The sequence below is a fragment of the Aquarana catesbeiana genome, linkage group LG01 (assembly GCF_042186555.1).
Source record: "Aquarana catesbeiana isolate 2022-GZ linkage group LG01, ASM4218655v1, whole genome shotgun sequence".
NCBI lineage: Eukaryota > Metazoa > Chordata > Amphibia > Anura > Ranidae > Aquarana > Aquarana catesbeiana.
The window spans coordinates 971,844,285-971,857,890 of record NC_133324.1 but is presented as its reverse complement, the minus strand read 5'-3'; the positions used below and the strand labels follow the sequence as shown (position 1 = coordinate 971,857,890).

At 43.4% G+C, this 13,606-nt stretch overlaps 1 protein-coding gene across 1 annotated transcript; it reads left to right on the top strand.

Annotated features, from left to right (window-relative positions):
• The first annotated feature begins 4,219 nt into the window (after window positions 1-4,219).
• On the top strand, window positions 4,220-6,800 carry LOC141123155 (E3 ubiquitin/ISG15 ligase TRIM25-like). Its single transcript, XM_073612032.1, has one exon. It carries the CDS (start codon window positions 4,265-4,267, stop codon window positions 6,014-6,016), a length of 1,752 nt encoding a protein of 583 aa, XP_073468133.1. The 5' UTR covers window positions 4,220-4,264; the 3' UTR covers window positions 6,017-6,800.
• The last annotated feature ends 6,806 nt before the right edge of the window (window positions 6,801-13,606 follow it).

Genomic DNA, 13,606 nt, shown 5'->3' with positions numbered 1-13,606 from the left:
CCCACCGAATGTAATCAGCACTTACTCCTCCAATGAACTGGTCCCGTAACAACTTATCCAGGGCACCAACGTTGGCACACCTCTTCTCCAACTGTTTCCATCGTTTTTGAAGAGCTACAGTGATGTGCTTAAGTCTCTCGCCTCTTGTTGCCTATGGATGAAGAATTTTCGTCTCAACTTTGGCAAGGTCACATTCTCCCCAAATAGGCCCTCTAAACCATGCCACGATTTGCTCTAAGTTGACAAGCTCATCCTCTGGAAGTACCATGACTGCTTGGGGGCATCATCCTCCAAAGAGTTAGTAGCTAGTTCTGTGATCAGTATGGAGGGTACTTAACAGAGGCAGACAGCACTTTTTAATCAATACTCCCACTCCATCAGTAAAATATTAGACCCTCTAACCTTGCCACGATTGCTCTAAGTTGTCATGCTGATCCTCTGGAAGTACCATGACTTCTTGGCAGGCATCATCCTCCAAAGAGTTAATAGCTAGTTCTGTGATCAGTCTGGAGAGTACTTGACAGAGGGGGACAGCACTCTTCAATCAATACTACCACTCCATCAGTAAAATATTAGACCCGTTGAATTTGGGTACCAGAGCTAGGGTGGGCCATAGTGGCATTATGGTGACCCCCTGCTCCCCCGTCTGTGATAAATGCTGAGTTACCCCAAGTGTAATCAGGGCACAGTACTCAATGCCGCAGGGATAGAGAACTCACATGGAGACCAGTTGATGAGTTAAAGTAAATTAATATAATGGTAATGAGGAAATATAATAGAATCTGCAGACATGGCTACATCAGACCGTAGCACTTAAACTGAACCATAGAGAAGATATCTGTGCACACTGTAGGCACCCGACAGCATTCAGCGGAAGGGGCGGCTGGAAGGCAGACTTGCAACAGGGCATCTGAATGAGGAAGGGCTACTTATCGAGACACAGTGGCAGTCCCTAATCTGTCCCTCACTGCCATAATACATACTGTTGTGCTCATAAGTTTACATACCCTGGCAGAATTGATGATTTCTTGGCCATTTTTCAGAGAATATGAATGATAACACAAAAACTTTTCTTTCACTCATGCTTAGTGTTTGGCTGGAGCCATTTATTATCCATTAACCGTGTTTACTATTTTTAAATCATAATGACAACAGAAACTACCCAAATGACCCTGATCAAACGTTTCCATACCCCAGTTCTTAAAATCGTGTATTGCCCCCTTTAACATCAATGACAGCTTGAAGTCTTTTGCGGTATTTGTGGATGAGGCTCTTTATCTTCTCAGAAGGTAAAGCTGCCCATTCCTCTTGGCAAAAAGCCTCCAGTTCCTGTAAATTCTTGGGCTGTCTTGCATGAACGGCACGTTTGACTCTCCCCAGAGTGGCTCAATGATATTGAGGTCAGGAGACTGAGATGGCCACTCCAGAACCTTTACTTTATTACTTTATTCTGCTGTAGCCAATGACAGGTCGACTTGGCCTTGTGTTTTGAACCATTGTCATGTTGGAATGTTTAAGTATGTCCCATGTGCACCTTCCTGGCTGATGAATGCAAATGTTCCTTCAGTATTTTTTGATAACATACTGCATTCATATTGCCATCAATTTTTACCAAATTTCCTGTGCTTTTATAGCTCACACATCCCCAAAACATCAGCGATCCATCTCTGTGTTTCACAGTAGGAATGGTGGACCTTTCATCATAGGCCTTGTTGACTCCTCTCCAAATGTAGCATTTATGGTTGTGGCCAAAAAACTCAATTTTGGTCTCATCACTCCAAATGACTTTGTGCCAGACGGTTTGAGGCTTGTCTCTGTACTGTTTGGTGTATTGTAAGCGGGATACTTTGTGACATTTGCATAGTAATGGCTTTCTTCTGGCGATTCGACCTTGCAGCCCATCTTTCTTCAAGTGCCTCCTTATTGTGCATCTTAAAACAGCCACACCACATGTTTTCAGAGAGTCCTGTATTTCACCTGAAGTTATTTGTGGGTTTTTCTTTGCATCCCGTACAATTTTCCTGGCAGTTGTGGTTGAAATTTTAGTTGGTCTACCTGACCGTGGTTTGGTTCCAACAGAACCCCTCATTTTCCACGTCTTGATTTAAGGGTGAGAAAGAGTTAACAAGACTAAAACATTAAAATAGCTGACTGGTGAATATCTTTAGTTTTAGGGTCTTGTTTATCACAGTGACCACAGGTTAAGTGGGTTCTGGCAAGAACTGGTTTTGAAATTACGTTTTCAGACAAAATCAACCATCAGCATTACTAGTTTAAATTATGTCTGAGATGTTATGTCTCATGTGTTGAACTTTGTCCTCCCTCCCTTCTCTTTAGGTTGAACAACTTTCTTTGTCCTTATTTTGTATAAAAACTCAGCTCGCGCTGCCATTAAAGCAAGCCATCTAGTCAAACCATAAAAAAAAAATATTAAAATAAAAAAATATCGTACATCCCATACACCCAATCCTATACCCACAGTTGATCCAGAGGAAGGCGGAAAAACCCCCAGAAAAGCATGATCCAGTTTGCTACAGCAGGGGAAAAAGTCCTTCCTGATCCCCCGAGAGGCAATCGGATTTTCCCTGGATTAGCTTTACCTATAAATGTCAGTACCCAGTTATATTATGTACATTAAGGAAAGAATTCAGGCCTTTCTTAAAGCAATTTCCTAATCTGGCCAGAACCACCTCTGGAGAGAGTCTATTCCACATTTTCACAGCTCTTACTGCATAGGTCCCAACTGTCCCTGATTTGGAGCAATGTCCCTCTTTCCCCCTCATTTTGGTCTGATCCATATAGTTATATATAAAATGCACTTTTAATCTTTCAAGAAGTGTTTCCCAGTGCTAAACCTTTCATCTGATTTCTAAATTGCTGCATTTGTACATTTTAAAAGCCAATATAAAGGAATACTCTGTTTTCCCGAAAATAAGACCTAGCGTGATTGTCGGTGATGGCTGCAATATAAGCCCTACCCCCCGAATAAGCCCTAGTTAAAGTCCTTGCAGGTCTTATTTTCAGGGTAGGGCTTATTTTCGGGGAAACATGGTAGGGCTTATTTGGGGGGTAGGGCTTATATTGCAGCCATCACCGACAATCACGCTAGGTCTTATTTTCAGGGAAACAGGGTAGTAGTGGTAAGAAAAAGTCCTTGTGGATTTAATTAACCTTTTTTTTTGGTTAATTCTCCTTTAAGTGTGTGTGGCAGGGGTGTGTCCTATGCCTACATACATTTGTTAGTAGGTGTCCCTCATTCCCATCTCAAAATGTTGGGAGGTATGTGACTGTGAAGAAACCTTTCCGTATTTGGAGATGAAATCTCTTTTCCTCCAGATGTAAAGAGTGCCCCCTTGTCCTCAGTGTTGACCGTAAAGTGAATAACTCAACACCAAGTTCGCTATATGGACCCCTTATATATTTATACATTTTGGTCATAGCCCCCCTTAATCTTCTCTTCTCAAGAGTGAATAAATTCAGTTCCTCTAATCCTCTTCCAGCAGGCTGTTCTGCGCACACAGCATTCTGTTACCTGTGGTTCAGATTAGTCCTGCTGGCAGGGTCACTTCCTCGTTCCCAACTACATGTTCCACAATGCTTTGCTCTGAGTCCTCAACAGGAAGAACAAACACACACACACCAGAGTCCAGCATGCACTAGAGGGAGCCAAACCCATAATAAAACTAAAGAAACTGTCCCTTAACCTGTAACACAATAGCTGACCTTGGCTACAACAGGAAGGGTTGTTTTCTGACTTCTGACCCACAACACCCAAATCATGTCTGTGTCACCCACCAATCTTCAGATCACATGTGTTCCTTCAGATAAATCAATTTCCTCTGAGTAACTCAGTTTAATAAATGTTCAAATACAAAAGAGGAGGAAATATTCCTGACGCAATGGCAGAGATTTACTAAAACTGGAGAGTGCAAACTCTGGTGCAGCTATGCAGGGTAGCCAATCAGCTTGTTCAAATAAGCTTTGACAAACCTGGAAGCTGATTGGTTTCTATGCAGAGCTGCACCCGATTTTGCACTCCCCAGTTTTAGTAAATATTCCCCTATGTTTCCACAGATTATTAAATGCCTTTTATTTCCCCAGATAGGGAGATTATTGTCAGGAATCCTCCCGTGTATTATCTGTGTTCCTCTGTGTAAGGAATCCTATGACTACGAGTCTCAGCCTCACCCTGTTTAGGAATGTACAGAACTGGTTAGGGAGTGTCAGATACTTTTACTTTAATTTCTCTCTTCTGCTCTCAGCGATGGCGTCTGCTGATCTGAGGAAGGAGCTGGAATGTTCCGTCTGTCTGAACATTTATACAGATCCTGTAACCCTGAAATGTGGACACAACTTCTGCCAGGACTGTATTGGTCGTGTGTTGGATACACAGGAGGGGTCTGGAGGTTATTCCTGTCCTGAATGTAGACAAACGTTCCGGAAACGTCCCGTCCTTCAGAGGAACATAACACTGCGTAACATAGCAGAGAATTTCTTGTCTTCTCAGCCAGATCAGAAGAAGTCCGGGGTCTTCTGTACTTACTGTATTCACACTCCTGTACCTGCTGTGATATCTTGTCTGCATTGTGAAGCTTCTCTATGTGACAATCACCTGAGAGTCCACAGCAAGTCACCAGAACACGTCTTATGTAACCCCACCACTTCCCTGGAGAACAGGAAATGCTCCGTCCATAAGGAACTACTGAAGTATTACTGCACTGAGGACTTCACCTGTATCTGTGTGTCCTGCAGACTGGATGGAGAACATCGGGGACATCAGGTGGAGACTCTAGATGAGGCCGTTGAGATGAAGAAGAAGAAACTGAGAAATGTTCTGCAGAAACTGATGACAGAGAGAGAGGAGATGGAGAAAAGAGTCCAGAGTCTGCAGGAACACAGGAGGAAAGTACAAGGAAAAGCAGATGATGAAACAGAGAGAGTCACTGCCCTGTTCAGAGACCTCAGGAGACGTCTGGAAGACCTGGAGAAGAGAGTCCTGAGGGAGATCTCCGGGCAGGCAGAGCGGATCTCCGTGTTAATCAATGATTTGGTCCAGGATCTGGAAATAAAGAAGAAGGAGCTGTCCACGAAGATGGGGGACATTGAGGAGCTGTGTAACATGACGGATCCACTGGCTGTCCTACAGGAATCAGACACAGGTGACTTGTGTGATACTGAGGATGGAGATGATGAGGACAGAGAGAGACATGATAGACTCCTCCATGATGGAGGGGATCTGGATGTGGGGCGGATCTCACACACATTACACATAGGTTTATCTGATATCATGTCTGGGGTAAATGTAGAGAAATGTACAGGCACACATGTCTATTCACATTCTACTACAAAGGGCAAAGGTCACATCAATGCTGAACCATCCAGGAGAGGTCCCGAAGCCTCCCCCACCATACAACACTCACACCTTCAGGCTGAAGGACCAAATATTGGGTCTGTACAGCAAACATCAGGGGTGTCAGGGGTTACAGACATATTACTGGATGTGAGGACAGCTAGTAATAATCTACATATATCAGATGACAGGAAAACTGCATCCTGGTCATCATCACATCAGAATCGCCCAGAAACACCAGAGAGGTTTCAGTATTATCCTCAGGTGATAAGCAGTCAGAAGTTCTTCTCAGGGAGACATTACTGGGAAGTGGATGTTGGGGGGGCAGTTATCTGGATGGTCGGGATGTGTTACCCCAGTATAGATAGGAAAGAAGAGCAGTCAGGGATTGGATGTAATAAAAAGTCCTGGAGTTTGGAGAGAAGGTGGTGGGATAATCTATACTCAGTGAAACATGACAGTAAGAACATCCTATTACCCGGCGGTATCTCCAGTAACAGAGTCAGGATAGATCTGGATTATGAGGCCGGGCGGATCTCCTTTTATGATCTGTGTGACCCGATCCGACACCTTCACACCTTCCACACCACCTTCACTGAGTCCCTCCATGCTGGGGTATATGTATCGGAAGGTTGTATTAAGATATCTGGGGGGAATCAGATGTGAGAAATCTGCCAGCTAAAAACATAGGATCCGGAGATCCAGAGATGGCAGCAGGTGACATCTGCAAAATACGTCACCCGCTGCAATCTCTGGATCTCCGGATCCTATGTTTTTAACTGTATACTAACTTTATCGTTTTTATTTGAAGCGCAATTTTGGCGCCATTACATTATGCCATTTTGTGGATCTTTTTACTATTAAATAATTCAACGGAGAGCAATTAGAACGTGTCCTCTTGTTTTTTTTCACACTTGTCTTGGATGTTCCGGTTCCACTGTGGATATAAGCGTGTTTGACCTTCTGTTACATCAGGGGTCCAACTTTTCTGGTTAGAGCATTTGTATGACGGTGGAGGGCTTGTCACCTAGAATCACCAGTGGATTGGAATTTCCATTTTCTCACGAGGGGTCTCATCTTCTGTTCTGGGACTTGTTGTTCTCTTACATTTATGGATGGCCTTTTCTTTGTTCATATTGCGCTGCACTAATTTCCTTATTTTGTATACTTATTGAAGGTGATGTGATTAGCCTATAGCGTTTGCATTTTCCTTTTAGTATTATCAACTGTTTGCTCTGATTGTCTCTTTACACGTTCAAATGATTTATTAAAATGTTAATGTTCGGGACGGTCCTCCATGACAACTGTCCCGTTTGATGAAGAGGTCAGATCCTTGGTCCTCCTGCCATGTCTAAGGATCTCCGCACACCTTCATCTCTCTACTTTCCAACCTATACTATTGCTTTGTAACTCTTCTCTTCTAAATAAAATTCCAGAACCTTCACCGTGATCAGATGTTGTCTATTTCCTTATGACATTTCACAATAATGTTGGCATTAGTTGTAATACCGATGTAACACAGAGATAATTTTTTTTTTCTGGGACAAACAGAGCTCCTGGTTGTTGGGGAGCCGGCACTCATTGGTGTCCTAAAAACCATTGACTCATCCCCACCCGGAACATTCAGGCATGACAGTGTGAAAAGAAAAAGTGATGGAGTTCTTCCAAAAATTTGTACCAGGCCCTTCAGGTCTAGTATGGATTTTACGTACAACCCCATTTTAAAAAGGTATGCCCCATAAGGGGACATATATACCCCATATAAAAGGAAGTAAAGGTCAAATACTTTCACTACCGAAAGATATTGCCCATGAATACTATTCCTCTTTATACAATCTGGTGGTACCATCCCTACCGCATCCTCCATTGGAGGAATATCTATCCTCATCACACTTGGTACGTTTGTCCTCTCCGGTGTAAACTAGAAGCTCCTATTATTATTGAAGAATTACAAACAGCAGTGAAAACAACTAAATCCGGGAAGGTACCTGGTCTGGATGGATTTACCATCCAGTACTATAAGAATTTTATCTCGTTACTAGGCCCACATATGATAAAGGTATTTAATGCCTTAGGGCAGATAACAGTATTTCCTCCAGATTCACTGATGGCATATATTTCTGTTATCCCAAAAGAGGGATATCCCGTCGGATTGTGGTGGCTACCGGACGATCTCTCTCCTTAATGGAGACCTAAAACTTTTTACTAAGATACTTGCCTTACGTCTGCAACCTCAGCTCTCCCAACTGATACACATGGACCAAGTGGGTTTTGTCCCCTCTCGATAGAATTACAATAAAAGCCCCTCTGAATCCACATCACCCTATATTTGATTCACAATCAATGACTGATTCGTCCGTCTGACGGGATACCTCCAAAAGTACCAATAATTAGCAGTAGAACTAAATTGTGGGGACAAAGAGATGTCACCAGAAAGGTAAAACTTGGAGGATCAACTACAGTCTATTTGCAAAAAGTATAAGACTTTATTTATGAAACAAAATTGTAGGCGTAAGGTTCACCAGAGGCGGTATGATTTAGATCCCCGTCTAGTGTACCACGCACTCTCAATGTATCAGTTTAAAAAATACAAATTACTAGGGATGGGCTATCTGTTCGGGTTGAACATGAGATCAACTCAAACATTGGCTGCTCGCCCATACGCCGAACAGCGAACAATTTGGGGTGTTCGCGGCAAATTCGAAAAGCTGCGGAACACCCTTTAAATTTCTATGGGAGAAATCTAAAGTGCTAATTTTAAAGGTTAATGTGCAAGTTATTGTCATAAAAAGTGTTTGGAGACCCGGGTCCTGCCCCAGGGGACATGGATCAATGCAAAAAAAAGTTTTAAAAACGGACGTTTTTTCAGGAGCAGTGATTTTAATAATGCTTAAAGTGAAACAATAAAAGTGAAATATTCCTTTAAATTTTGTACCTGGGGGGTGTCTATAGTATATCTGTAAAGTGGCGCATGTTTCCCGTGTTTATAACAGTCCGAGAGCAAAATGACATTTCAAAGGAAAAAAAAATAATTTAAAAGTGCTAGCGCTAGTGCCGGCTATTAATGAATTGTTGGTCTGGACAATACACATAAAAGTCATTGAAAGTCATTGAAAAATAAATAAAAATGCGTGGGGGTTCCCCAAAATTGCATTACCAGGTCCTTCAGGTCTGGTATGGATACTAAGGGGGACTCCGCACCAAAATTAAAAAAAAAATGGTGTGGGGTTCCCCCCAAAAATCCATACCAGACCCTCCAGGTCTGGTATGGATTTTAAGGGGAACTCCGTGCCAAAATAAAAAAAAATGGCGTGGGGTTCCCCCAAAAATCCACACCAGACCCTTATCCGAGCATGCAACCTGGCAGGCCACAGGAAAAGAGGGGGGGACGAGAGAACCAGTACCCGAACTGTACCAGGCCACATGCCCTCAACATGGGGAGGATGTCCCCATGTTGATGAGGACAAGGGGCTCATCCCAACAACCATTGCCCGGTGGTTGTGGGGGTCTGCGGGCGGGGGGCTTATCAGAATCTGGAAGCCCCCTTTAACAAGGGACCCCCAGATCCCACCCCCCCATGTGAATTGGTAAGGGGTACATTGTACCCCTACCATTTCACAAAAAGAAAGTGTCAAAATGTTAAAAACCACAGGAGGCAGCTTGGGACAAGTCCTTTATTAAAAATAAAAAATAAAAAAAATAAAAAAGAGATTCCAGCGATGTAATCCAATAAATCCATGCTCCTACTCCAGCGATGTAATCCAATTCTCGATCTCCAGCGATGGATGATCTCCAGCGACTCCAGCGAGGAACATGCACAGGCTCCTGCCTCCACCGGAGGCACCCAGCCAATGACGCGGCACCAGCTTGACAGATCTTTTGTAGCTGAGGGCGGGGCCACAAGTCACGTAACCCCATCCCCCTCTGTCAAGGGGAAACGCCGGGGTTTCCCAGTGACGTGTACGGTTGACCCAGCCCCCCTCTGATGCAACGGTAAAACTTGCATTGCATCATAGGGGGGCGGGGTCACCTGTATATTGCAAACCGTCCCGTGGCTCAAACTAGGAGCTGTAGAAAAGTGTCACCCTGCTATATAGTATACAGTGCATAGTCTCATAGATAGCAGGCCACGTAGGGGTTAGTAGTTCCATTCGCTTCCTTCCTCTGAGACAAAAACGGATTTAAAGTTCAAAACGCCAATAGACAAATAGATTGCAGACAGTGTTGGCAACAACATAGAGATGAGTTACAAAGTCTCTCAGTTGACTATCAACATTCCTCCGCATAAATCCATTCATTGACATAACAGCAGCTGAGATTTTTGTGTGGGGATAGACTGAGCAGTATTCAGTATAGTCTTTATAGTATCGCTAGTAATGTGTAAAGAGTTCACCTGTAATAGGTGCTTACCCCTCCTTTAGCCATTGTATATATGGCAGTGATTTACCAAAGACTCCCTGTATTCCTTTTGCTCGTCTTTGCTCTCACATGTGTTGTTTGTTTGTCTGCTCACAGCGGGATTTGTTTCCCTCACGTCTGTGAAATAAAGAGGTGTTCACCGTTTGCTTTCAGAGAGGTTAACCCCAGGTATTCCGGTATGTTAGGCAGGAACAATCGCCAACTATGGCCAAGTTGTTTCAAGCAGGGTATAGGAGTGAAGTGCCATTGTTTCCCACGATGTTGAAAAGGCAAGATGTCACCTCACATGCTGGGAGAGGGACTGGAGGGGAGGACAGAGGTGAGCTAGCGTCAGCCGCGTTGATGCTTGCATTTCGTGCACCTCACGTGCACTTCATCTGGACGCCAAACATAGGTTGCCGTAGACAAGGGATGAGCCGAACACCCCCCTGTTCGGTTCGCACCAGAACATGCGAACAGGCAAAAAGTTTGTTCGAACACGCGAACACCGTTAAAGTCTATGGGACTCGAACATAAATAATCAAAAGTGCTAATTTTAAAGGCTTATATGCAAGTTATTGTCATAAAAAGTGTTTGGGGACCTGGGTCCTGCCCCAGGGGACATGGATCAATGCAAAAAAAAGTTTTAAAAACAGCAGTGATTTTAATAATGCTTAAACTGAAACAATAAAAGTGTAATATTCCTTTAAATTTCATACCTGGGGGGTGTCTATAGTATGCCTGTAAAGGGGCGCATGTTTCCCATGTTTAGAACAGTCTGACAGCAAAATGACATTTCAAAGGAAAAAAAGTCATTTAAAACTACTCGCGGCTATTACTGAATTGCCGGTCCGACAATACACATAAAAGTTCATTGATAAAAACGGCATGGGAATTCCCCACAGGGGAACCCCGAACCAAAATTTTTTAAAAAATGGCGTGGGAGTCCCCCTAAATTCCATACCAGGCCCTTCAGGTCTGGTATGGATATTAAGGGGAACCCCGGCCAAAATGTTTTTAAAAAATGGCGTGGGGTCTCTCTCAAAATCTATACCAGACCCTTCAGGTCATATTGATGGGGACAAGGGCCTCATCCCCACAAACCTTGCCCGGTGGTTGTGGGGGTCTGCGGGCGGGGGGCTTATCGGAATCCAGAAGCCCCCTTTAACAAGGGGACCCCCAGATCCCAGCCCTCCCCCCTGTGTGAAATAGTAAGGGGGTACAAAAGTACTCCTACTATTTCACAAAAAAAGTGTCAAAAATGTTAAAAATGACAAGAGACATAGTAGGTGAGGTTGAAAAAAGACACAAGTCCATCAAGTCCAACCTATGTGTGTGATTATGTGTCAGTATTACATTGTATATCCCTGTATGTTGTGGTCATTCAGGTGCTTATCTAATAGTTTCTTGAAGCTATCAATGCTCCCCGCTGAGACCACCGCCTGTGGAAGGGAATTCCACATCCTTGCCGCTCTTACAGTAAAGAACCCTCTACGTAGTTTAAGATTAAACCTCTTTTCTTCTTGGTCTTGGTAAACTCTCTTCTGCGAAAAAGTTTTATCCCTATTGAGGGGTCACCAGTCCGGTATTTGTAAATTGAAATCATATCCCCTCTCAAGCGTCTCTTCTCCAGAGAGAATAAGTTCAGTGCTCGCAACCTTTCCTCATAACTAATATCCTCCAGACCCTTTATTAGCTTTGTTGCCCTTCTTTGTACTCGCTCCATTTCCAGTACATCCTTCCTGAGGACTGGTGAACAGAACTGGACCGCATACTCTAGGTGCGGCCGGACCAGAGTCTTGTAGAGCGGGAGAATTATCGTTTTATCTCTGGAGTTGATCCCCCTTTTAATGCATGCCAATATTCTGTTTGCTTTGTTAGCAGCAGCTTGGCATTGCCTGCCATTGCTGAGCCTATCATCTACTAGGACCCCCAGGTCCTTTTCCATCCTAGATTCCCCCAGAGGTTCTCCCCCCAGTGTATAGATTGCATTCATATTTTTGCCACCCAAATGCATTATTTTACATTTTTCTACATTGAACCTCATTTGCCATGTAGTCGCCCACCCCATTAATTTGTTTAGGTCTTTTTGCAAGGTTTCCACGTCCTGCGGAGAAGTTATTGCCCTGCTTAGCTTAGTATCGTCTGCAAATACAGAGATTGAACTGTTTATCCCATCCTCCAGGTCGTTTATGAACAAATTAAATAGGATTTGTCCCAGCACAGAACCTTGGGGAACCCCACTACCCACCCCTGACCATTCTGAGTACTCCCCATTTATCACCACCCTCTGAACTCGCCCTTGTAGCCAGTTTTCAATCCATGTACTCACCCTATGGTCCATGCCAACAGACCTTATTTTGTACAGTAAACGTTTATGGGGAACTGTGTCAAATGCTTTTGCAAAATCCAGATACACCACGTCTACGGGCCTTCCTTTATCTAGATGGCAACTCACCTCCTCATAGAAGGTGAATAGATTGGTTTGGCAAGAACGATTCTTCATGAATCCATGCTGATTACTGCTAATGATATCGTTCGTATTACTAAAATCCTGTATATAGTCCCTTATCATCCCCTCCAAGAGTTTACATACTATCGATGTTAGGCTAACTGGTCTGTAATTCCCAGGGATGTATTTTGGGCCCTTTTTAAATATAGGAGCTACATTGGCTTTTCTCCAATCAGCTGGTACCATTCCAGTCAGTAGACTACCTGTAAAAATTAGGAACAACGGTCTGGCAATCACTTGACTGAGTTCCCTAAGTACCCTCGGATGCAAGCCATCTGGTCCCGGTGATTTATTAATGTTAAGTTTCTTAAGTCTAATTTTAATTCCGTCCTCTGTTAACCATGGAGGTGCTTCCTGTGTTGTGTCATGAAGATAAACACTGCAGTTTTGGTTACTGAAGCCCCCCGATTCACTCGTGAAGACTGAGGAGAAGAATAAATTCAATACCTTCGCCATCTCCCCATCCTTTGTAACCAGATGTCCTTCCTCATTCTTTATGGGGCCAATATGGTCTGTCCTCCCTTTTTTACTGTTTACATACTTAAAGAATTTCTTGGGATTTTTTTTGCTCTCCTCCGCTATGTGTCTTTCATGTTCTATCTTAGCTGTCCTAATTGCACCTTTACATATCCTGTTGCATTCTTTATAAAGTCTGAATGCTGAGGATGATCCCTCAACCTTGTATTTTTTGAAGGCCTTCTCCTTTGCTTTTATATGCATTTTTACATTGGAGTTAAGCCATCCAGGACTTTTGTTCGCTCTTTTTACATTGGCTAATGCCCTTATTTAATATGCTCTTAAAGCAAACCCATCTCTCCTCCGTATTCTTTGTTTCTAATATTTTATCCCAGTTTATGCCTTTTAGCAAGGTTTGTAGTTTAGGGAAGTTGGCTCTTTTGAAATTCAGTGTCTTTGTATTCCCTTATGTTTCCTATTTGTGTGATTTATACTGAAACTAATTGACCTGTGATCGCTGTTACCTAAATTGCCCCGCATTTCCACATCCGTGATCAGGTCTGTATTGTTGGTAATCAGTAGATCCAGTAATGTTTTATTTCTAGTTGGTGCGTCTACCATCTGACCCATAAAATTGTCCTGCAAGACATTAAGGAACTGGCGAGCCTTAAATGAATGCGCGGTTCCCTCCACCCAATCTATGTCTGGATAATTAAAATCCCCCATTATGATAACACTTCCCATCCTTGCTGCTACTCCAATTTGTGATAGGAGATCCGTCTCCACTTCCTCCCTCAGGTTTGGGGGCCTATAGCATACTCCCAGTATTATTTTCCCCTTAGCTTTATCCCTTTGGAGCTCTACCCATAGGGATTCCACCTCCTCTCTAG

What these genes read in the sequence shown, in the direction of transcription:
- LOC141123155 (XM_073612032.1), top strand. Translation starts at nt 4,265, where the DNA reads ATGGCGTCTGCTGATCTGAGGAAGGAGCTGGAATGTTCCGTCTGTCTG.